This window comes from Corvus hawaiiensis, chromosome 2, assembly GCF_020740725.1.
Source record: "Corvus hawaiiensis isolate bCorHaw1 chromosome 2, bCorHaw1.pri.cur, whole genome shotgun sequence".
Taxonomy (NCBI): domain Eukaryota; kingdom Metazoa; phylum Chordata; class Aves; order Passeriformes; family Corvidae; genus Corvus; species Corvus hawaiiensis.
This window is the reverse complement of record NC_063214.1, coordinates 2,616,783-2,642,097: the sequence shown is the minus strand read 5'-3', so window position 1 is coordinate 2,642,097 and position 25,315 is coordinate 2,616,783. Positions and strand designations below refer to the sequence as shown.

General features: G+C 45.0%; 1 protein-coding gene across 2 annotated transcripts; it reads right to left on the bottom strand.

The window, feature by feature from the left end:
* Positions 1-7,053: 7,053 nt before the first annotated feature.
* On the bottom strand, positions 7,054-22,692 carry C2H3orf38 (chromosome 2 C3orf38 homolog). 2 transcript variants are annotated; one of them, XR_007201695.1, is made up of 6 exons: positions 22,555-22,692; positions 21,067-21,287; positions 19,044-19,637; positions 11,780-11,879; positions 8,256-8,318; positions 7,054-7,526 (listed from the first exon to the last, which is right to left on the bottom strand). XR_007201695.1 is itself a non-coding variant. In XM_048295129.1 (3 exons), exons 1-3 carry the CDS (start codon positions 22,685-22,687, stop codon positions 19,062-19,064), a joined length of 930 nt encoding a protein of 309 aa, XP_048151086.1. In that variant the 5' UTR covers positions 22,688-22,692; the 3' UTR covers positions 16,690-19,061. The 2 variants fall into 2 exon arrangements, 1 of the variants encoding a protein (XP_048151086.1); XM_048295129.1 differs by lacking the exons at positions 7,054-7,526; positions 8,256-8,318; positions 11,780-11,879 and having other exon boundaries at positions 16,690-19,637.
* Between the last annotated feature and the right edge of the window lie 2,623 nt (positions 22,693-25,315).

Below are 25,315 nucleotides of genomic sequence, written 5' to 3'. Positions count from 1 at the left end.
AGAATCTGTTTTCCCACATGATAGGGAAAAGCATGTTCTGTGTACAACCTGGTTTAGCTTTTCCTATATAGGTCAGAGTATGTAGGGCAGGCAACTTGTGAGGCAGATCCCTGTGACACCAGAGGTGCCACTACAAAATCTACCTGCAGCAACTCATTTTTTCCAGCAGCCAGCCCATCCCAAAGGTTTCTTAGATAGATTGCTTAGGTTAAGCTCCTGCACCCCAACTCACCTTAACATTCATGTTTGGGCACTTGTGTCCAAATGCTCCCTGTTTGCCACCAGCCCAGCATGCTCGGTTTTGTCCTTGCCCTATATTGCCTTTGGTATGGAAGGAAAAGGAAATAGTGGCTTCCAAAGACAAAAACATTTTTGAAAATTGAAAATTACTCTCTCAGGCTTGGATACTAGCCATAGAAACAAGAGTTAACCCAGTGACCTTCCCAACAATACCAGCTAGAACAGGCATCTTATAATTTTTTTTTCCCTTGGAAAAAATAAAGCTCAAAACACTACTGCTAAACCCACAGAGCCTTGTATCACTGTATAGCAGAAGAATATTTTATGTTGCATTTTACAACACCAGCACTTCAAGAGGACAAAACCATCCATGAGCATTTCCACAGCACCACAGACAGAGAAACCCACTGGACACCTCCCAGTTTTATTTCCCAAACAAATGAAATGAAGATCCTTCAGCTGATGTTTATTTGCCAGACTGCCAGCTGAGGGTTCCCTTCTGCAGTGCCTAACTCAGAAAATTAGCAGGACACCAGTGAGTGTTTCTCTGCAGTGCTGTTTATTTGCCAAGCAGGAGCTACAGCAGGGGAAGGCCTTTCTGGCATAACAGGGTATCTCAGGCTTTTGGGACTCCTCACGTGCCCTTTGCCAGTGGACACAGAGACCTGAGGAGGCTGTGCTGTTCCCCGGCAAGGAGGCTGAGGAGGCTCCAAATATCCTTGCTCTGATCATCATGCAGGAGTCCTGCATTATTTCCAAAGAGGAATAGTCATTCTCTCTCTCTCCACTCCCTCAAAATTATGTCAATCTTTCACCTTTATGCACCCTGAAAGAGCTCTGCCCCATCCCTTCTGAAAACTGTGTTATCCACAGATCATTTCTTTGACATATTTAGGATTTTCCCCCAGAGAACCAAGTTTTATTTGGGGGCAGTAGGAGAACCTCAATCATCATCATATCCCAAGCACACACCTTTCCTTCCACATCTCCTTGGAATCACACAAGGAAGCAGTGCTACTGGAATTGCAGGCATGAAGAAAGCCTGAACAGAAAGTCACAGAGAGGAGCAAGGGTTGGGGCTTGTTTTCACCTCGTTGCCACTGAAGTTGCACATTATTCCTGTGCTTTAAACACTAAAGCAGCAGATAAAGGTCAGCACAGTTTCTAACTGCCCTGTTAGCATGCAAGTTTCAGCTCTGATTTCTCTTTCACAACAAGAAGTGATTCTCTGTCCTGCCTGTGTTTAAAAAGGAGACTAATTTGCTCTTGAGTGATACCACTTGTAATTACAGTTACACAGAGAGTAGATAAACTAAGGTGTGGGAGCAGGAGAGCGAAGAGAACACCAGAACTTTTTGAAGACACTTATCATAGACCAGACATGAAGCATTGAGGTTTTACAGAAGGGTCCCCAGCTGTGTCAAAGCACTGACACAAACAGAGGAACATTCATTTCCAAAGAAAGAAAGCACGTAACCAAAAACTGCCTCACACTCACCAACACTATGACAATAGCAGAAAACTCAGCAGCCACCAAGTAGGAAAGACAGAACTTTTATTGCATTCAAAAGCACCACCTTTACTGTCATTACTCCAAGGCAGGTAACTCTCACAGCATGCCTTCAGATCTCTCCATTTCAGAGCTCTTTAAAGCACAGTATTTTGTGTTTAGAATACACTAGAATTAAGACTTCAAGACAAAGATTAATTTCTAAATAATTTCAGAATACCTTAGCTCAGCGCCACCGGCCTCCCAGAGGGAGAACAAAAGCTGTTGCAGCAGTTGATTGCCAGGTGTCTTCTCTTCTGAGAGAATACCACTTTCACCATGACCATGAAGCGACTTCATCCCTCCATCCAGCATCATCAACAGCTTATTGTGCTACACTTTTAATTTTTGCTCCAATATCCCACCAAAAACAAACTCAAGTTCCAAAAATGACCAAACAGGCTCCTTCTAGCAATAATGTCTCTCTCCCTGGCCATCATTGCTGCCATCATGTCAGTTCTGGACACCAGACCCAGCTGGACACCTGAAATACCAGCTCAAACAGGCTGGGGGGGGGGGGGGGGGGGGCTATACAAACACACAAAAATGTTCTCACCACCTGCTGCTTTTTGCCCAATCTCCATCTTCAATTCACACAAGCCATGGGGGATGAGATTTTTATACCACCTGAAGTGAGACCTGTGCCACAAGACAGGATTGTCTGAGAGTTCTTGCAATGCTGTTCTTTGCCCTGTTATTTTTATCAGTTCCATCAGATAGTGTTGTAAAGCATTACAGAAACGAGAGGAACTTTCACCAACCTTCTCTGCACCAGGGCAGGGAACACACCAGGATCAACCAGGGGGTCCTTCTGCTGGGGGAAGGTCTCCCTCCACTCAAACAGGAGCTCTTACAACAATTCCCAGTAAGCCTCAAAGTAAAATCCCCTTCTGCTCCAGAAAAAAGTTTAACCCTCCCTGGTGCCTAATTTTTATATTACACTCCCATCAGCCCTTGCTATTGACAAGTCAGCTGTGACTAATCACCCACAAAATACCGATTAGTGGATTAGCATATACAGATGACTTTGCCATCTCAGCAGCACCTTACAAACATTAACTAATCAGGGTTTCCTAATCTCCTTTCACCTGTCTCTCACCTGGCTCCCTCCTATCTCTTCCCCTTCCTCTTGTTTGCTTGCAGGGAAGCTCCTTCCTCTCCCAGCTGTGAAAAATCGGTATTCTGCCCTACCCACACCTTACTCACTCCCTCATCTTCTCTTTTCCTCTTCTCACCCTCAGGCATCCTTGTTCTAATTAAAAACCCCAGATGGAGCAGCTGGAAGATGCCTAAATATCCTAATGAACAGTGAGATGCAGTAAAAGAGATATTGAAGGCTTCACAAGGAGGTGAGCAGCACAGAGGGAAGGAAATGTGAGTGACAGAAATAGGGTGAGGCATGTTTGCCTAAAAGTGAGGACAGCAGAGAGGTACAAAAAGGAGAGAATAAGCAGAAAAGAGGAAAAGAACCAAGCCCATTAACATTTGTCTTTTCTTATCAAGAAGGTTTCAGGGGTGGTGAATTCTCCTGTTGCAAGATGCCCGTGGAGACACAGCACCACGTAGGCCTGTAGGAAAGAGCAGCAGCTGATGCTGACAGATATTTAAAATGCACTGAAATTCAATAGCTCTTGTTTCATTCCCCATAAATTTCCAGATATCCACAGAATTGAAGTGAGATGTGCATAAAGTTCACTTTATATTCCAGGAAGAAGAAATGAAAATTATACAATAAATACCAAAGTTTCAAAATAAGTCTTTTTCTTTCTGTTCAGAATGACTAAAAAAAAAATAAATAAAATCACAATAGAAATTTCAAGGAGAGAATAATTTAATTTGAAGTCGATGTGTGCATGAAATTGGATTATAATAATTTCATAGAATGGTTTGGGTTGGAAGGGATCTCAAAGGCCATCCAGTCCCACCCCTGCCACGGGCAGCAGGGACACCTTCCACTATCCCAGGCTGTTCCATGCCCCATCCAACCTGGCCTTGGACACTCTCAGGGATCCAGGGGCAGGCACAGTTTCTCTGGGCACCCTGTGCCAGGGCTTCACCCCCATCACAGTCAAGAATTTATTTCTAATATCCCATCTAAATCTCTCTTATTTTAGTTTGAAAGCACTTCCCTTTGTCCAACACACTTTCTGCCTTTTTTATATAAGCCCCCTTTAAGCACTGGAAGGGGCTCTGAGGTTCACATGTCTGCAATTCCCACAGCCCAAGTCCATCACCTTGCACTTCTTTATCACCTTCACTAATTTATGAATAAATTTTAATCAACCATTTGGAAGTTTCTAAGAAAAGTGACGTTCTCAAAAAGCCTCTCAAGCAAGAGATGACTCAAACCTCAAGATGAGGAAGCTCTGCTGCAACAGCTCCAGCCTGATAGCCTGATGGAAGTGACCATACAACAAAATACAGAGAAAGTCCAGCTGGTGATACCAGATCCCCACAATCTCTGAGCAGGTTCAGAAGGGGTGAATCACTCTTAGTTTCACCCTTGCTCATGCTGCAGTAGTTCTACACTGTCAAGTGCATTGTGAGGGTCCACCACGGACTGTATTTCTTCCCTTGAGACATAACTTGTCTTTTCCAAGGAAATTTCAAGGTTCCTGTGAGATGTTGCAGACACCAGACACCTCAGGTGGGAATTTGGAGTATGCTTTTGATGCTCAGTACCTGATTGTCTGGCTTGGGGTAAGAAAGATGAGATCAAGTGGTGCCTCTCCATCTTTAATTTTCTTTCACAAAAGTATGATTTGATTTCCTAGAAAAATCTGGGAATTTGGCATAGGCCAATCTCCAAAGACAGTCACAATGCAGAGACTGCTGGACCACAGAGCAGCACCTGCCTTGTTTGCACAGTGCAATCTGACTAGAAACCAATGTGCAGGATGGCCATGCTAGGAGTTACTTTTGCTTTGCTGGTGATAGGGAACAAAAAAAGCATTGTGGTAACAGTGGCTCAATAAATTACGTGCAGCAGAGTTAATGCAGGTGTGCTTTCTTGGCCAGGGCTTTACGTGGAGCAGGCAAGGGACTCAAGAAGTGATTCTGAGGCAGGGAAATTTGAGATCAGTGGTGCTGCCTCCAGCAGAAAACTGATTATTTGGAATTATTGTTAATAAATCTAGCTCTCTTTTCCTATACCCACTCCCCCTTCTCCCAGCCCTGCCACAAAGACTCCCTGCATGCTGCTGGCCGATTACAGTATCCAGCACAAAACAAGCCACTTCCCCTTCCTTTGTGTCACGTATTTCCACTGATACACAAACTTTGTGTCTCTTGCCGTGGCTGACATGCCAGCCGGAGCCAGCAATCTTCACTTGGTAAGAATTTCCATGTGAAAGGGATATTTTGAAGAAAGCCTGTGGGCCTGAGCCAAGGTAAAAGCTCCTCACTCTCTCCAAATGCTGCTTTTCCAGTGTGAAAGTGTTGAGCCAGTGCCCTCCCAACCACTGTTCCCATGGACTTGTCCCAGGTTGGAGCCTGTCACTGTCACAGCAGGAGTAGGAAGAGGGTTTTTCAGTGGGATGGGGATCGCCAACAGCACAGACATTGTTTCTTCACAAAGGAAACAAACTCCAGCCCAAGGTTTTGGCCGGCAACACATCCCTAATGCAAACAGCCCTCGGTCCCTTCGCTCTAGGAAGGGTGGCTGGGCCTAGCGGGGACAGGAATAACCCCAGGCAGGGGCTGACAGCTAAATCCAGGTCATTGAAAATGAAAAGCAAAGTACACATTTTCAACAGCTACCCCCTGAAATGAACTGCCAAGGGGTGAAGCTGGGTGGTTTGTGTTTTGTTTAAATTTTTCAGATCAAGATTAGGGTGCCTTCCCTGCATCACAAGTTATTGCAGACCTGGGCAAGGCTTGTTGAGCTGCAAAAAGCCTTGCACAGAGCGAGCAGTGCATAAGAATGAAGCTTTGTACAGCCAGGGTTTCAGCGAGAATGAAATGACCAATATTGGTACTGCTGCCCTTCCAACTCGAGCCATGAGCTGGGTTTGGAGTCTTGCCCACAGCACCCCTCAAGAGGGGAAGCAGGCACTGGTGTCGGGAATGTCTTCACACTGCAACCTCAGTGGCCATCTCAAGCCCTTCCCAGTCACCTCAGCACCAAACCTCCTCTCTTGGCTTTCATCACAGCACGCCACGAGCGTCACCGTCTGCTCTCCTGCCGCCTCCTCAACCCATCCGGTACCTGTTGCTCCATTACAACACGGCTGTACCCCAGGCAAACCCCATCCAGGAGTTTGTCCCCAGACTCTAGGGCAGAACTGTGGGGTTTTAGTCACGAAATCTGACTGCTTCAGCCACCCGCTCCTTGCAGGACCGCAGTGGCTCCCTGCTTTACGTGAAGCGAGGCAGGGGAGGAAGGCAGTGCCCTCCCAGCTCCCGCAGGCTCCGCGATGCTAAACCAGCCCGGCGCAGCTGCAGAGCCTCGGGGACAGGGCCCACACCGCCAGGTGCCACCTGGCCGGGCAAGGCGGGGCTCCAGCCGCACGGACGATGCGCGCGGTGCGCTCGGGATGCAGCGCCGGGATCCCTCCCGGGCGGGCGGAGGAGAGCACGGTACCCACGAGTGATCCCGTGGCACTCGCCTGTGGAGCTCGCCCCCTCTTGCCGGGACCCGCCCTGGCACGGGCGAGCTCCCTTTCCTGCCTTTTCCCCGTGGGACGCGCGGCGGCCGCGGGACGGGAGCGCGGTGGCCGCGCCGCCACGGCGGGGCAACAGCTCCGCAACGCGGCCGCTGCGCGCACTGCGGATGGAGCGGGGCCGGGGGCTCAGCCCGCTCCTCCCGAGCCCTCCCTGCCACGGCTCGCAGCTCTGACCGGGTTTGTGGCCCAGCTTTTATGGCTCAGGTCACTAAATTCCCCATAAGCATCACCCTGAGCGGAGGGGACCGCTCCCTTCTCCATCCTGCTCTCTCCGAGCCACCCCTCGCTTTCTCATTCCCACTGAAGTTCCTTATTCCAGCTTTGACGCTCTCATCGAAGTTTTGTAATCCTGCTCGTGTTTACTTGTAGCTGGAAAGAGGTTTTTCTGTGAAAGAAATGTGATTGTCACAAGCGTTCTGCGGGCAGTTGCTTCGCCGTGTCCTCAAAGTGAATGTCTGACATTGTTCTGTGCTGCTGGTCACGAACTATGGGTGGCAGTGCACCTGAAAGAGTTTCCCAGTCTTCTGTAACATGCGTCATTTTGAGCGGTCTCCTACTATCACCGAAACTGCGGGAAAAACAAAAACTCTCCTACAACAATTTAGTGTAAGAGAATCAAGGCATTACTTTATTCTGTCCAGGATGTTGCTCTGGCCAGGATGTGCAACAGAAATCGTTTCTTCCACACATGGCCCGGGTTGTGGAGAGGAAATCATTCCATCACACGTCAATTTTACTAGATTTTTCACATACTTTATACAGTCAAAAACCCGTAGAAATTCATTGGTTCAATATTCATTGGTCCCAAGTCACAGAGTTCTTAGGATTTGGCTTCCTACTGGTTATCTCTTCGCCTTCGATGTTAATTAGGTTCTCATTCCTTGGTTCTCTTATCAGCCTTTTCCGGACCAGGTGTCTCTGACCATGCCAGGGGTGATGTTTGGAGCTGATGGTCGTTGATGGCCGTTATCTTTTGTGTATCTTCTGCTACTCCCAGTCTGCTGAGAGGTTCAGCTCATCAGGCTTTGAGTGCTGAAACAGTCCTTTGAAAAGAAACTGAAAATTCCCTTCCCCTGGGGCAAAGACCAACAAAACTCCTGATTAAATTACATCAAAATATTTTAAACTTAGTATCACTTCCAACTCTACCACTTAATACTAAGGGACTCCTGCTTGTAGGGTTTTTCCTTACAGACAGGCTGGAGCAAATGGAGTACCCCACAAGGAAACACCGCTAGTGCACCACATACACGGGGGTTTCCACCAGCATTAAATCTGCCAGATGGGAGGCAATCCCACAAATACCTACACAGCACTCAGGGGTAATACATTCCATGGGGAAAGGCAAATTTCCCCACTGTGACCCCTGGAAGCCCATGCCCTGTGCCTATTCCTGCTCAGCAGGGTACCTATCCCCCCCTACTCCCCCAGCCCGCAGGTACCCAGCTGCTCCTCAGCCCCCCAGTTCCTCTGCAGCCTGTCCCCTTCAGCCCATCAGCCCTGGCAATCACCAGAGGACCCCTTATCTCTTGTGATGATCTCTGGGAATGCCTTTTGTCTCCAACAGCTCATCGCCCTGCCCCTCACCTGCTGAGATTAGCTGCTTTCCTACTGGGAAAAAAGAATAAAAAATGAACCCCGGGAATAATGAAGAGTTCTGAAAGCTTTCAAGTTCCAAAAATAAATAAATAAAGGGAAGGAGGAAGGGAGAATTGCATGCTTCTTTTGATGAATTCCCTTTCTTGCCACCTCCACAGACCATGCAGTAAATAAAATGAAGTCCAATCCTGAAAGACACAAACCTTGACTGTCTGTTTATAGATGGTGTGAGCGCCAATATTCCAGTGGGACTGTGCAGAACGAATCTGTCAGGGAATCAGAGCACATGTTACAGAGTGTGAAGGTACATGCTTCACATTAAAAACAAATCCTTCAGAAAGTGCAGAATACCCTAAATCTACATCTGCCACGCTTCTTATTCCTGTTGCGTTCTTAAAATTCATCCTGAATTTTATTTTCCACATCTTGCAAGTGTTAGATCTGCAAAACAGCATTATAAGTGCAGCTGTTGTGAAGTTCAGCTCTGAATAACTGTGTAGCTAGCTGAATGCTGGCTGGAATTCTGATTTTTACCTCTGAATATTTTCCCTTCTTTCGGAAGGTGCCCGGTTTGAGAAAACCATTTCTTCTCCCTGTGATCACTGATACCACCACATTTCAGGGTGATGAGGGGATGCCATTTTTTCACACCTGACTCAACCCAGCTCTAGCACCACCTTTTCCTAATTGCCTCAATTCCTCAGCATCAACTCCCTGTGCAGCTGCTTCTGCTTCTGTATTGCCATTACCGTGGCCCCAAGAGCCACATTCAGTGCCACTGATGCCACAGTCATTGAAAATAATGTCAAGGAGCAGAAAGAAGCCTAGTAAATGACTGATTTACTTTTACTTTTTTTTTAATCCTTTGCTGCTATCACCACCTCCTGCCAAAGGAAGCAGATTTGAGGAGGGTTTGTGCTGTACAGCAATTTGTAGTGTAAATTTTGAGCAAGGTCTTTGATCACAGCAGAATTCAGACATCTGTATTACCAGGCAAATACAACACAGAAACCTGCCCAGCTCTGAGACATGGTTTAGTATCAGCTGATGACCCTATTGATTTATTTTGTGTTTTTCATAATGAGTTATAGCTACATTATAGAGTTGCCTGCATTGGATTGCAGTTTGATTTTCCAAGTGCCATTTCTCAGACGTGAAGCTTTTAGAAAAGCTTTCCTCACAACAACAGCCACTTTCTATCATCCTAACAGAACAGCGCTGCAAGTTTGTATCTACAGTCCAACAACAAATTAAAACCCTTTTATTTTCATCTACACACCCATGAACAGAGGTTGGAGCGCAGCAAAACAGGCCAGCGTGCTCCCTCTGATCCCATTTTTCCTTGGAGGTGGAGGAGAAAAGCACTGACTATTTCTCCTCTGCTCCTACACATCAACACTGCTGGAAGCTATCACCTTTCTTTGGTTGGGGTTTGCCAAAGAAAAATAGAATAAAACATTTGAGCTCAGCGTTCCTAACTCACAGCTCTTCCTACAGAACTTTGCCTGAAAAACCTGTTTTCTCAGCAAACAGTTCATCCCCTTCCCATCCTTCAGCTGGAGCTAACACCAGCCAAAGGCATCAGCACGGCTTCGCCAGGTCTGAGTTGTGTTTCTGGAGACTGTACAATGTCCTGACACAAAATAAAGCTTCAAAACAGAGGAAAAAAAAGCCAAGAAGAAAAAAGCCTACCACACTCCTCCCACAGGTTGTGGATTCCAAACCACGGCTCAATTCAAAAGTATGAAAAAAGCCACAGGGAAGGAAGTGCTGGGAAATATTTTTTTCCCTGATTTCTCAAAATCAAGGTCCTAAGTGCTTGCTGGAGTTTTTTATATGATTGCGTGTTCTCCTCATGGACCTGTCACCAGCAGATAAACCTCCCTGGCCCCTGCATTTCCCCAGGGCTCAGAGCAGAGGGGACACCCCCTCGCCCTCAGGTGGGTCACTGTCCCCTCACAATTAATCTGCCACTTTGTTTCCTTCTGGACATTTAGAGTGACCAACACACTGAACAAGCAACCTGCTCTGGGTGCACACAGAAACCATCCCTAATTCTGCTCAGGAACAGGAACAGAGCTCCTTGTTTCATCCCAAATCTTCCCTTTAAGGAAATACAGAGGTAATGGTGCTGTCAGAGATACATCACGAGCCTCCAAAGTTTTGTGAATAACTCCTTGGGGATGGCACCAAATTAGATAAAGAAAGTGACTTGATCAATGTGAAATGTTACTTCAGCTGAAAAGGAAAAGGGACACTTCTGTCTGTACATTAAATAAAAGAATAAATGCATTCGGGTGGCAACATCTGCCACAAGCAAGAGAGCAATCCCCAGCACTGCTCCAAGAGACAACTTCCTTTCTACTCACCTCAGGCTTTGGGAAACACATCTGGATTTAAAATGGGGAAAAAAATGAGAAAAAAAAAGAAGGAGGAAAGAAGAACCCTAATGAGCTTGCAATATTCAACCTGGCATTGTTCCTTGAGGATATTTCCTAGTGTGCACTCAGTAGTTGAGAAAATAGTGTCAAGATATTCTCTCAAGAGATCAAAACAACTTTACTGGCACTCCAGAAAAATCGAGGGACTTTGGCAAAGGGTTTACTACAACATCCAGTCTACATAAAACACTTATCAGAGCATTAACTTGGCCCATTCCACTTGGCAAACTTTAAGCCCTTTTGCAGTTAAGTTACTCAAAATGTTCCAAGAAGCGGGAATTAGAAGAGGAAGGAAGAAAGAGACAGGAAGACAGAAAAGATATAGAAGAGCACACAGGCCACATATACATTCAAAGAAAAAAAGGCAAGAATTTGGAATTAAAACATCCTGAGTACCATTCAGAAGCACACAGTTCATCTGATAACTTTTACCTGCAGAGATCAAGCTACACCTCAAAAAAAGTAGTTACAAACAGAAATCCAATCCAGCAGCCCTTCACTTTCAACTTGGGGCCTGAAGCCATACTTTTCTGGCCCAATTTGACTTCTGTTTAAAAACTGGAATACTACAAAAATCGTATCTAGAGACAGTAGATCCAGCATTTCTCAGGTTAAAAACAGACATTGAAGAGGTTTTGTTTAAATTTTTCTGATTAAACTGTTGTTTAAACAACCACTGGGGCTGGGAGAAGGGAAACAACCTTCCAGCAGCACCATTTCCCTTTTGCACAGTGGAAATGTTAGGGATTTCCAGCATGGACTGGATTATTGTCTTGTGGGGACACTGGGAGCAGAAAGAATCTGCAAGTGAAGCAAGGAGCTCAGAATTTCAAAGTGAAAGGGTGAGAACTAAAAGATAAAAGAAGTAAAACTAATTTTAAGCCCATTTCCTAATTTGTAATGCTCCAGTTACTGTGAGCAGATATGGAAATACAAAGCCTCTCGTTCTCTCCAGCCCTGCCCAGGCTACAGGAGGCCATGGGAAGCACACAGGGAGATAGAACATGTGCTTTCTGATGAAAAGTCCCGATTTAGGGCACTCCAAGTGGATTAGACACAAGGAACTGTCCCAGGTAACTGCACCACCTCCATGCATCCATGCAACTGAAACATGACATAGTTATTACTTAAATTTACACATTTATAGAATGCTTATGGCTTCCAGGACATGAGAAATCACAGCTGACATCATGCAAGCAAGAGGCAGGACACTTCTGCTCAGCAACTTCCTACATGTGGAATCACAAGTCCCAAAACCACTTTATAGGATAAGCAGGCATTTTTACCTCTTCCCAGGTCTGTGGAGGACAGGGTGGGTGGCCTTTTCCCAGGTGCTGCAGAGCTCTCTCTTTGTGTCACAGGAGTCATCCACACACCAGCTTCTCCCTGTGGAACACACAGCCAGATATTTTCCATGGCAGGGTTTAAAAAACTTCTCTCCATCACGCTTAGCAGTGTCAGCCCACTGCCAAAGTTTGTCAGCCATAGCCTGGAAGTATCCAACTTTTTTAGGTTGGAATCCAAGCCCTCTCTTCCATATGTAAAAGCTTCAGGGCAAACACAGTGTTTGCACTTGCAGTGCAAAATTGCTTGTGGGTGGTTTTCTCCCCCGATGCAAAAACTCTTTAACAGTGTTTGAATTAGAATGTTTTAACGTGGTATTTTTATGATCTAGTGGCTTTATTGTCACCAGTGACACTGCTCATGTTCCCAGCCAGCTGTAAAGGGGTGGCTTCCTGGGGTGAAGCAGGAGCTGCCTTGTCAGTGACAAACCAGCTCTCCTGGGCTCCTACAAAACCTGGCAGATCCATGACACAATCCCAGCTTGGGTCACTAACATGGAAGACAAACCAGCACTGAAATTCAACTCACCTGGGGAAGAATTTGCCCTTCTGTTGCTCTAAAAGCCTTTGTCCTCGCTGTTAACCCCTCACTGACTTCAAAGTAAATTGTGTAATGCTCTCCTGCCTCCAGCAGAGTCCTTGCCCATTGTATCTGGGGAAAGCAGCTGCTGGGGACAGCTGGGAGGAGACTTTCATGATATTACAGTAGTTGCAAAGTCATCTGTGCCGTGGTAGCACTTGGATATTTACCAGTTTCTGTCACCAACACAAGTTTTTAATGTAGAAATGGTCTGCAGGAAGCCAGGGGAACCCACAGCACCCCAGCCCAGCCAGGTTTCAAGAGAGGGGCAGCTGCAAGGGGCTGACAATCCCCTGGAAGATGCAGGAGACATTGTTGGGCCACAGCTGGAAGGAGGTACTTCATGCCAAAGGGGGGCACAGCTGGACAATCCTGAGGGACCACAGCCAAGCCACACTGGGCTAAGTGACATCCCTGAGGGACTGCAACTCCCGGACCCCCAGGGCAGGGCAGGGGTGCTCCCAAGGGACTGAAGGTAGCACCCAGCAAAAGCAAAGGATGAGGAGACCAGGAAGGTGTTTGACTGAAGCTGTCCCTGGGGAAGGGAGAGAAATGGCGTTTCTCTAAGTGGGTTTCTTAATTTGTTTCCTTCATTCTCACCCCTCAAATCAGCAATTCAAACTTTGTGTTAACTGGCAGTAAATTCAGCCACATAAAAGTTCCTCAGGTCAAGCCACGTTGCTGCTGGGCCATGCAGACACTGCCCATGCAGAGAGCTCATGGTTTGGTCACTGTCAGAATGTCCCAGATGTGACAAAATGGAAAATTGAATTGTGAACTGAAAATACTGAGAACCTTTTAGTGTCATAAGATGCCTTTCTAATGGCAGCATTTAAAGAGTTTGTATCTCATAAGCTGATGTTTCTAATTTCAGAGGAAAAAAATGACTGCTCATCTGAGCCTTTCAGATGCACATCAGCCAGCAAGTAATTGAAGACAAAGTGTTTTTCTGTAATAAACCTTCATAATGAAGCACCAGAGGAAAATCCTAAAGTTCAACTCAATACATCACGCTAATCCGCAGAATGGGATTTTCCTGCCACTAATCTCGTTAGAGCTGGGGCACTGTGCAAATACATCTAAACACGTAATTACTGAAGAGATATTAAACGGATCGATTTATTTCAATAAAAAATGCAAACTTTGGGGAGAATTCATTAATACTCAAAATCCAGCCAGGCAATAAATAACACTAATGAACTGAGAAAAAGGAATAGATGAACAAGTACTGACATGTCTTACGGCTTATTGCTGTTAAAGAGGAGCTGACAATTACTCCACTTGAAATATAAATCCTGCAAGGGAAATGCTAGAAAGTGAGTGAAAGACTTGTTAAAAATACGTATGTACATATATACACACACATTTTAAGAAGCCATTAGGATGAAAAATAATTTAATTTCATCCTAAGGAGGCCATATTACCATTTTCATCACCCTTAGGCTGTGTTTACCTTACCAAACAGTGCTGTGCAACAGGAGCATGAAACAGCTGTTGCTGAGATGCTGCCAGCACAGCAACTCTAAATGTGTTGGTGCACTGCTGCCAGCCAGCTCCAGGGTGCTCCTGCAGCCTGACTGCCTCACAGAGAGCAGGGTATCCCGGCCACAGGGCTGCAGGATCTCCCTGGTCCAGTTTTGTCCCAAGGGAACTCCAGAGTGAGTGCTCTGTAGCATGAATCAGATCACAGCGATTGTGGGTGTGGCAGCAAACACAGCATTTTCTTCAAAAGCAGCCTCCTGACTGGCACTAAAATGTTTCCTGCAGCAGAAGCACTCAGGGCACTGTAAAGGGCTCTCTCTGGGACAAAACTGCCAGACACAGCAGAAACCTCAGTGCGAACACTCACTCACACAACCCAAATGACCCAGTGACAGCCAGGGGTATCTAAAATAGTCTTTTCAGTCAGGGCTGGGACAGCTGTCAAGACAGAACCCAAGAACATGTTCCTCCTTGTGCTTGGGAGGTTCTGGAATTTGCCAAGAGGAAAAATCAAAGCATTTGGTTTGGTACTTTGAAATTATAACATGGTATTCAAGCAGCACACTTGGAGTTATCCAGGACACTAGCAGTGATTTTCTTTAGGCTTCTGAAACAAAAGAAAGACATTGAGGGGCTGAGGTGTGTCCAGAGAAGGGAACAGAGTTGGGAACAGTCTGGAGCACAAGTTTGATGTGGATCAACTGAGGGAACTGAGGTTGTTTAGCCTGGAGAAGGCTCAGGGGGACATTATCACTCTCTACATCTCCCTGAAAGGAGGGTGTGGTGAGGTCGGGGATCATTCTCTTCTCCCAGGTAAGAGACAGGAAGGGAGGAAATGGTCTCAAGTTGTGCCAGGGGAGGTTTAGATTAGGTATTATGAAGAATTTCCACACTGCAAGGATGGTCAGGCATTGAAACAGGCTGCTCAGGGAACTGGTGCAATCGCCAGCCCTGGAAGTGTTCAACAAGGTGTGGGTATGGTACCTGCTAGTTTTACTCATTTCCAGAGTTCTTAGAGCAAAGCCACCTCTCCTGGTGGAGAATCCCCAGTTTGTTCACTCATTCCTTACCTGAAAGCTGCTCCTGTCCACTATTAGGGACAACAGACTTCAGCAGCTGAGGAGGAAGAAAGCTCAGCTATCAAAGATGAGCCTCTGTTTTGTTAAATCACAGTCAAGTTACTGAAAATCACCATTTCCTTTCAATAGTCTTATGTGGGAAAATGCTGGCAAGGCACCCAAACTTCATCTAGACGAGCAGCTCTGGCTCTTACTGGTTATAAAATGATTGATTTATGGCAGCATGTACGACATGATGTTCTTTCCCTTGCAATTTATGCTCTCAGAGGGCAGAGAAGAGGTGGCTGGGCAGGAATTACACATCCCTCGCTCCTGTGCAGATGACTCTTTGCACAAACACCACTTTCACAAAAATCTCTGCTTTGTTCTAACCCCTGTCTCTAAAGAGCTTCTGTAAGGGCAACTACTACTGACAACAAGCCAAATAAATGTTGTATTTTTGTTCTTTCTGGAAGTTTATGCAAGAAAGATCAGAAATTTCTCAGTTTTCATTCTGCTCTATACAAAATGTTACAGGTTGGGCATGTCCAGCTGCTCTGTTCAAACACGATTTCTAATGTATTTTATTTGGCTGTTTCCGTGGCATTTTCAGTAAGAACCGGGGAAGAAAAAGAATGTACACTGGGAACACAGCATGATGCACCTCTGAATGAAGGCAATCCTCCTCTCCTTGGGCCTGTGATTAAGATTTGCAGTTACAAGCAACATTTAGAAAAAGCAGCTATGCTGCCTTAACAATCCCAGTCACTAGAGCAGGGTATATAGTAGAAATAAAAACAAAACAAAAAAAAAACAAGTAAGGGAAGCAGATGCCAAAAGAAATGTATTTGTTAACAAGGCAGCTGGGATTTTATCACCAGGAAGCCTCCTTATCACCATTCCTCTACAACCCTAGAACAACAGATATCCTGAAAATCCCAGCTTGATGTCTCAGATGGGTTGAAATCCTCAAACATCCTTTCAGATGCTTCTCAAGGGCTGAGGGATTTCCTTCAAGCTTTCCTTTAGATCAAGGCACGGGGGAACCTGGCAATTTTAGGGTCTTTTGTGGCCAGCAAGGAGTGCGATAAAGCAGCCTGTTCTACACAGTCTCATCGGGACTGCGGCTCCAGGCAAGTGATGAATCTGCCACCAGATGTCACCCAGAGGCCACTCCTGCCGCCTGCTGAGACTCGAGCAAGCCCCTGGATTTCCGGCAGGCAGCAGGGATGGCCACAGCACTGTCATCACTCCTGCAGTTACACCCACACTTAACTTCAGATTTCTACTTTGTGCCCTGAAAAAGAAACTTTCAAAGTGCAGTAAGTCTTCAAAATGCTTTGAAAAGGGAAGTACATTGCATGAGCTAAAAGCAAAATGCTATGGTTGTTGATATCTTTACCGAAGGCCTGCACTTCTCTTTTTACAGAATTTGATCACCTTGCAGAGTTTACCCTTATCCAACTCTTAGGGGAAAAAGAACAAGCTATCAAGATAGATAATGGATTGCAAGAAAACAGCAAGCAATGCAGAAAGAAGCAGAAGCACCTTGTGACAAGGAAACATAAGAGATTTCCTGTCATAATGAAGACAATTATAAGAGGGGAAAAATTCAGCAGAATAAAAAATGACAAAGTCTAAACAGATTAAGACTATTCGACACCTTTTACAAATTCCTGAATACACTTAAAAACTTCATTTCATGGGGAGCATCCAAAGAAAGCACACAGGGACACGATTTCCACTGTTTAATATTCAGAAAGTTCCACATGCTTTGCTGCAAATCAGAATTTTGCTTTATATCAAATTATTCACCAGAGAGATCTAGAAAGCACAAATTTAGCATTGCAGCTTAAGTGGTAGTGATGGACATAAGAAACTGTTATTGAAAATATTTGTAGTGATAGGAAACAGAGGAAAATGGATGAGAACAGTTTTGAAGAAATTCTACTTAATTTTTTTCAATCTCCTAAATACAACTAAAATGTCCAGTTCTTCCAAGGGTAAATCAACAATTAATTACTTCAGCTCTGAACAGCAGCATCTAGAAAGAGGAATGAAATCACTCCTCTAAATATTTCAGCTTTCTGAAACAAGTCCAGCTCCATTCAAACAAGTCCAGAAACAATTTCAGCTCCATTTAAACAAGTCCTAACTTTTTCCTTAAAGTCAAGCTAAAAGTACCTTCTCACATTTGCCCCACAGTCAATGTTTTTCTACTCTTAAAAAATTCTGCTTGTGACAAAGATTTGAAAATTGAATTTGGAACCCTCGGTAAGGATATTTACCCTAAACAACAGAAAAACTGGAAAAATATCCAAGATAGCCTGTGAAGAAAGCAGTTATCATGCAGCAGCTAATGAGCACAGGCAGGTTGTGAACAGCCTGATCAGCTGCACAACAGGTCAGCACTACATCACAGAGCACCCACTCCACTGCCACAGAACAGGGATTTACAGGGGTCACAAGGCTGGGACAATTTAACATTTTCCTGTGCACTCTGTGTAACTGAAGGAGTCAGGACAAGTCCATGAGGTACCAGCCTCAGTAAAAAGCTGATTTTCCACACTGCTCCTTGTATTCTGCACTCTGAACTTATCAAGCATAAAGAATTGGAATGACTTTATATTTAACACACTGACTAAAGGAACAGCTCTGCTGCCAGTTACAAATCAAAACAACAAAATATTTAGTGGAATTCCAGGCAGCAAATTTCAACATGGATGAGGAAACTCTTCTTCTGAATTTTAAATTTTGGTTGTTTTTTTAATTATTAAGCATTAGTAGCTGAAGAAGCCATGACTCAGCTGTTTATTGACAAAGAACATTCCAACACAGCATTTCAACTTTTGCTTAGGAAAGAAATTATTTTAGAAAACTTTAAGAAGAAAGCAAAATCAGTTCATAAAAATCAGTTCTGTGCATATCTGAAACTTCTTGTTTCCACTCACCCAGCCATACTTTACCATGAAAAACCTGGGAACAGTTCTTTTGGTTTTGATACATTATGAGGAATGGTTATGGTTTCAGAACTTGAAATGGTGAAGCTAGAAAATTAAAACAGAACTCCCAGACCATCCAAACAAGATGCAAGAGAAGAAGTTTTCACCTCATTTCACCCCTAATCCCCTATAAATAAATAGAGTAAAAAAAAACCCCAAGTTTTACACTGGCAAAAATTTCAGTTATTAAGTTGTAATTGGATACTTTTCTTAGTGTGACCTATCATTGTAACCACCCAGTGGTAATAAACTGACTTTCAGTACCTGTAATAGAGCAGCTCAGAGTAAACAAAATAGTTATTTTGAGAAAACATACAAAACTCACAACTATTATATCAAGAACTCTGTTCTTAATATAACAGTTCTATACTCTTGTTGTATACTCTGCTGTATACTCTGTTTTGTATAATTATATACAAAATAACTGTCAGAGCATTTGGTTCATACAGTGTTGCTGCAAATTTTGAAATTCACTTCTTGATCCAAGACAGTCAGTGCTAGAAATGGGCAACCATCTCAATCTTGTCTGCTTGGGGACACAGACAGAACAATTTGTGTGTAACCATGACGAAGTTGGAACTGTAAGGCAAAAGGACAGGAAGCAATTAATGCAAAAAGTTAACAAAAAGACTTCGACAATGCCAAGTCCCCTGCACCATCCCATTAAACCACGTTTAGAACATCCACAGCAGCTGCCTCCACTCACAGTGTTTTGTTCTGGGTTTTGCATTGGTCTTCTTGGGACTCAGAGGTCCATTTAGACACCTTGCCCTCCCAAGTTCCAAAAGCAATGACCTCCTGCTATAGCTCAGGTAAGAGTTAAAACTGGTGTCCTGAAGAGCATTTGCAATTTGTGAACCCTCATTACACACTGCTGCCAATCCATATTTAAATGTAACCATGAATAACCACACTCCACTCTAATGACCGTGCAAAACCTGAAGTAATACCCTTGAAATATTTGAGAGCTCTTGGAAAGTGCCCACAAGCATCACCCGTGTTAATACCCTGTATCTCAGCTTGCCTCCCAGCAAATCTTACTCAGACAAGAGAAAATGCAAGGCAGCAACAACCCAGCCCCTCACCCAGCTGTGGCAAAATGCTCAGAACTTCTGAGGCTCAAACACAGTCAGCTCGTTCCCATCGTAGAACTCTCGCAGCTGGTTTGACTCGTATTTTATGGAAGGTTCTGCAATTTGCATCCCAGGCTCCAGAGAGTTCTGTCCCACTATTTTAAGGTTCACCACTTTTATTTTCCAGGTGTTATTCCTCGTGGGGCAGCTGATGAGCCCAAAGATTTGCTCAAAGACACCCAAACAAGCATTGTCTCTGTGCACTGTACCAGCCACTGCCACCAGCGCCAGTCCATGAGGGGACATGGCACATTTCAGGCCATTGGAGTGCAGATTGGGGTTGAAGAGGAGACATTCTTCCTTAACCAAGGACAGCAGGCGCAGGCTCACCATGTCTGCCCCCACATATTGCTCCACATTTTTTTCCAACGTGTTGTAGCAGAACTTCAGCTTGGCGTCCTCCCAAAAATGCTGTGGTCCCCATGTGGCTTCGGATTTTATCCTTAAAGGATGCTGAGAATTCAAGAGTTCAAAGTACCACTGGCAGAATTCTCCTCCTAGACCACCAATGTCATCTTGTGGTGACTTCTGTCCATTTCCATGACTCTGCAATGAGGCAAATTTTATTCTTAGAACTATTTAGCAAGATTATCGCTTAGAAAAACATCAAATCATGCACAGACTTATACTGAACCTTTTAAGTGTTCTGAGCAAGAGTACCTGAAGAGAAACACCAAAATAAAATCTCATTTATTTTTGCAAACATGATTATCTTATCTAGAGAACCAGGACAAGTTCCTTGAATTACACCTAGAACGTGCTTCAGTGTCTTGGGCTCTTTATAAACAATGAGGAAAATCCTGGTTCTACTGAAAAAGGGCAAGGGAAGGATGTAAACTGTCATTTTTTGGAACTAAATGTACAATTACTTTGTAGGACTTCTCAGTATTTGTGACTTGACAGCAAGACTTTTTTTTAGAAGTAAATCAAATGTCAAGTTTGCTAAGACCGAAGTCTAGTAAGTATTAAATTGTGTTACAAATATTAAGTAATTAAGCATGGAAAGTTTGGAGATTTCTATAAAGAAATGCTGTATTTGGTTCACCACAATTAATTTCCAATTCTGTTACATAGGTTCAGGTTTCCCATTTCTTCAAAGTGGTGAGGGTCACAAGAATTGAGAGAAAACAAACTCAAAGAAAGATGTATGAGACAAATAAATTAATTTACTTTCTTTTAATCTGTGAATGAGTTTTAAGTACTTCATTTATGTACCATCAACCACAGAACTTTGCTAAGAGAAACCTTTTTTTCCCCGAATTATGCACATACAGAAAATTGTTTTGAAAACAATTCTCAGCTAAATCCTAACTGTCATCAGTTAATCCCTGAGAGAAAGCTCAGTGCAGCAGGTTCTCAACAGGGACGGAGCTCTCACAGCCCAGGAGGTGGGGCTGTTGCCCACGAGGGCTCTGAACCACAGCAAGGTGGCCAATTAGAACTACAAATAAAACCCTGCAAGGCCATTACACCACGAGGATTTGCTACACGGCAAAGCTTTGAACTTCAAAATAACGCATTATTGCCAAAACACATTTGCTGACACTGTATTAATTGCTACAAATACCACGGGAAAACAAACGGCACCGACCTGGCGCGGCTGGAAACAGCACGTTTTAACAATATATAAACTCACTAAAATCACAAGGGTCTCTGCAGGGTTTCTGGGCCATTCATACTGTTTTCAGCTGTCCCTGAACCCACAAAACTATTTGTGAATATCCTCTGTTTTAGCTTATAGGACAATTTAAAAATTCCAAGCATGGAGAAGACCCCACACGTTAGAGTTCAAATAATGTGGAAAACAGAGCAGACACCTTTAGATGTTGTCATTTCAAACAAATAAACCCAAAATACCAAACCGACCTGGAGTCAAAAAGATTTGGGACCTTCCTAGAAGTGCAGAGCCACATTTCCACTGGTCATGCTGAAAGCAATGCTGAGCACCCTGAGGATTTCCAGCAGCAGCACTCACCTGTGCAGGAGGTTTTCTGTGCCCTGGCTCCAAGGCTCGTGCTGTGAGCTGCCCACTCCAGAGCTGCTTCACATGCTCGATGAGGAGGTGTTTCTCTGAGGAAGGAGGCACTGCAACTCCCTGCGCTGCCAGATACTTAAAGATGATTTCTCTGTAGACTTTCCTGCGCCTCAGAAGCTCTTCCACATTCTGGCTGTACACCAGAATGGCATGAATGGCCTCTGCAAGGAAAGAAATTGAAGTTAGTGGTAGCTTCTTTCAAAATAAAACCCCAAACCTGTGCCATTTCTTAAACTCCTGACCTCCAAACACAGTACAAGACAAGGTGGCACGACATGAAGAGACTGAAAATTTATTTGTAAACTGAAATCTGCCCTCATCATATCAGACACAGAATACACCCAAAGGCTTGCAAACATATTTCTTGAACAAGAGTTCTAGTAAAGTGTTTCAGCAATGTACAGTAGTTTGTGGAAGCGAGGTTCCACCTCCTTTCTCAAGGCTGCTGGAAATGGAATGAAATCTGTTTTATTTCCACACTAATGTGATTACAACTCCCATGTTCATAAAAAAATGCAACCTAACACAACAACAGTGCATTGAAAGGAAACAATAAAAAAATTCAGCTAAAAGGCTCTGTGTCAGAATCGGGAAACCTGACAAACTTAAATTCACTTTTAAAGCAGTTCCAGCAAACAGCTCCCACCTGAACTGAGGCTGGTACTTAACGTGGGACCTATAAAAACCCTAAATCTACCCAGAAAGAAATAGCTAAAGTAAAACACAAAAATCTTTTAATGTAACCTACAACCACTGCAAAAAAGTAGATTAGAAAAGTAAGGGAAAACTACAGGCAAAGGACCTTCTAAAGAAATGTGCTGGGCAAATCTTATAGGTCTTAGTTCCATCACATGAAACATACTCAAGGCTTTGGGATGAGTGTATTTCAGGGCAACTGAGTGGCTTCAAGTAACTCACATAAAAAATTAAGTTTTATGAAACAAATCTCAACAAAGTGATGGGGGTTAGTCACAACTGCAAGTGTTCTGCAAAAAATAAGTTCACTCTTAAATTTGTGTTTTACCCTTTCAAAACCTGAAAGCAAATGTGATTGACGCCAAAAGCGAGAGACTCTTGAGCTTTCGGTATTTTTAACCACTAACAGGGCACAGCTCGCTGCAGGGCTCTAAGAGAGGGAAAAGATGCGCTTGAGAGCTGATCTGCCACGAACCCCTCACCATCGCAACCTCCTCGGCCTGAACAAGCCCAAGCTCCGAGCAGCCAACCCCCGGAGCTGCTGGGCTGTGCAGGAGAAGGCTCCCGGCAGCGACCCCCGCACCAGCGCAGCCCTGCGAGCCCCGGCCCCCCACTCCGGGCAGCCCCGACCGCCGCAGCCGCCGGGCCCGGGCAAGCGGGCGCGGGGCTCGGGCAGGGCCCGGAGCCCGCTCGGCAGGCCCCGGGCCGGCGGGGCCGGCGCTGCCCGCGCACCTTGGCGGCTCTCCGGGTGCACCAGGCGGTTGGTGACGGTGTCGGTGAGCGCCAGCAGCTCCTCGGTGTGCAGCAGCTCCAGCAGGTCCCGGCACCCCGCCCGCTCCCGCTCGCTCAGCCCCGGGCCCGCCATGACCGCCCCGCCGGGCCGCGCCCGGTGCAGCGCTGGGCGCCGGCTGGAAAGAGCGGCCGGCACCGAGGTTCCGCACGGAGGAACGGCCGCGGGGGGAGCAAAGCCGCGAGGAGGCGGGCTTAAAGGTATAGATTATGTATTATACACAGGGAGACTTTATAATTGAGTGTATCCTTCCCTTCCATCGCGTCGTGAAGTTGTCGTGCTGAGCTCCAGGGAGTGAGATGCTGGAGAGCGGCACCATGGAAAGGGATGTGTGGGTCCTGGTCCGTGGCCAGCTGGTTGTGAGCCAGCAGTGCCCTGGAGCCAGGGGCGACATTCCTGTCCTAGGGACATCAGGGACAGCATGGCCAGCCGGGACAGCGAGGGCACTGTCCTGCTCTGCTCTGCGCTGAGGCGGCCTCACCTCCAGTGCTGGGGCACCTTTGGGCACCACAATACCAGAAAGTTATAAAGCCATTAGAGAGCGTCCAAAGGAGGGCAACAAAGAAGGGCCTTGAGGAGAAGCTGTACGAGGAGGGTTTGGTCTCTTCAGCGGGACAAGAGGAGACCTCACTGCAGTTACAACATCCTCGTGAGGGGAAGAGGAGGGACAGGCACTGACCTCCTCTCCATGGTGACAGTGACAGGACACGAGAGAATGGCCTGAAGTTGTATCGGGGCAGCTTTAAGTTGGATATTAGAAAAAGGTTCTTCTCTCCAGCACTAGCCTGGCAGAGTTCAAGCAGCGTCTAGACAATGCTGTTAGCACCGGGTGTGACTCTCAGGCTGTCCTGTGCAGGGCCAGGAGTTGGACTCGATGATCCTTGTGGGTCCTGTCCAGCTCACAATATTCCCTGATGTCATTCTGTGATTCCTACCGCCGGTCACTTCATCTGGACCAAGCCATCTCTGAACATCTGAGATGCAGCCCCCATGGGGAGCAAGCAAGTCATCCACTTGTGACTGAGGCAAGACCTGCATGCTCCCAAGTGATGCATGTCCCCAGGACTGGGAAATCCAACAGCACAGCACCTGCTCAAGGAAATGAAGTCCTATTTAGACAAAGATTCTTTTTTACTAAATGCAAGGTCTCAACCTCGTGTTGCTCTTCTTCCACTTGGCACTATTTTCTCTGTCAGGGGCAGAACAACCAGTGATGGACACTTCATAAAAGAGAGAGAAAATAGAAAGGAGGAAAGATGAACAAAAAAAGGAATAGAAGACAGCAGAAACTTCAGCTGAGCTAAACATCATAAGCTACATGCCAAGAAACATAAAGGTGCAACGAGTGCTTGACCTCTCTGTGGCAAAAAAAGCCAACACTCCTCTGCCCCATGCTTTAACATGGATGTGTAAGGAGGCCACATTTTCATGCTAAAGCTGCCTGGAATTCAAAACCAGGAAGACCCAGATTCTGTAGAGACACACAGAAGATGTTAGAATTACTGATGGTGCTTCTTTTGCACAAGCAACTGGACTCATCATTACGGGTGGGCTCTGCTCAGAGTTGTAGTAAGGAATGCCTGCCCTCAGAGCTGTAGTAAGGAATGCCTGCCCTCAAGACCTTGTAAACTTACGAGGGAACACAGATGGGAACAGAGAACATGTTCCTGTATTTTAGACGATGGTTTCTTCTTTGAGATCTAAAAGAAGTCCATGCAGATCTCCCACGTTGACCAGAAGGAAAACCAACAGACATTCAGCTTGAGTAACAGCTGTTCTCGAGCTGGAGCAATGAATTCCATATAAGCCAGAAACAGCGGAAACAATTTTGCCCATGAATTTTAAGTTCAACATTCAAATAAAAATTTAGTCTTGAAGGATCTGGAAGGCTTTAACATAATAATGCTTATTGTCTGCAGTGCCAAACTTCCCCTCACGTGTACATTGATTTAATATTTTTGATTACTATCAATCCTGCAAACTACAAATTAGACAATGCATCTGAGAAATATAAATTATCTTTGCTTCATTTTGCTTGTATTTCAATAAACCTTTATTTAGATTTACAGCCTTCAAGGGAGTCATACCTATCCAAAACTTCTGGAATTCAGGGGGAAAAACAAAAACAACCATCAAGATGCCATTTTAAAAATTAGATTGAGATGTTTGCTGTTTTCTGTAAGACTTGAGGGGATGGGAGGGGAAGGGAAGGGCAGGGTGCCTCAGAATGGTAACATTCCCATTAATCTTTAGAGAGGAAAAGTGCACTGGCATCAGGGCAATTGGAGAGACTTTTCAATATTCAGGACTGATGTCTCTCCACAGCCCGTTTCTTGTTCTAAACCAAGACCAGCCTTTTCAGCAGAATGATTTATAACTATTTATAATATATTTATATTTTACTTTACTTTGTAAGTGCTTCCCCTTTGGAGGTGGGTGGGGGGTGGGAAGGGGATAATCTCAGAAGTAGGTTTCATTTTTTTCCTCTCTTTCTCATAACTCAAAATTCCCTTTAGAGTTGTTATTCAAACTTTTAATTGACTTGAGCACTTGGCATTCCCAAAGGGGAAGAAACAGGAAAATTATTAGCCTATAGAAACCAAAAGGTGAATAGAACTCTTGTAACATTAAATTGCTGCTGTAATTCAAGGAGTCCCTACAAGAGCTTTTGTTGTATTTTCTGTCTCCTGTCCATCTGAGGAG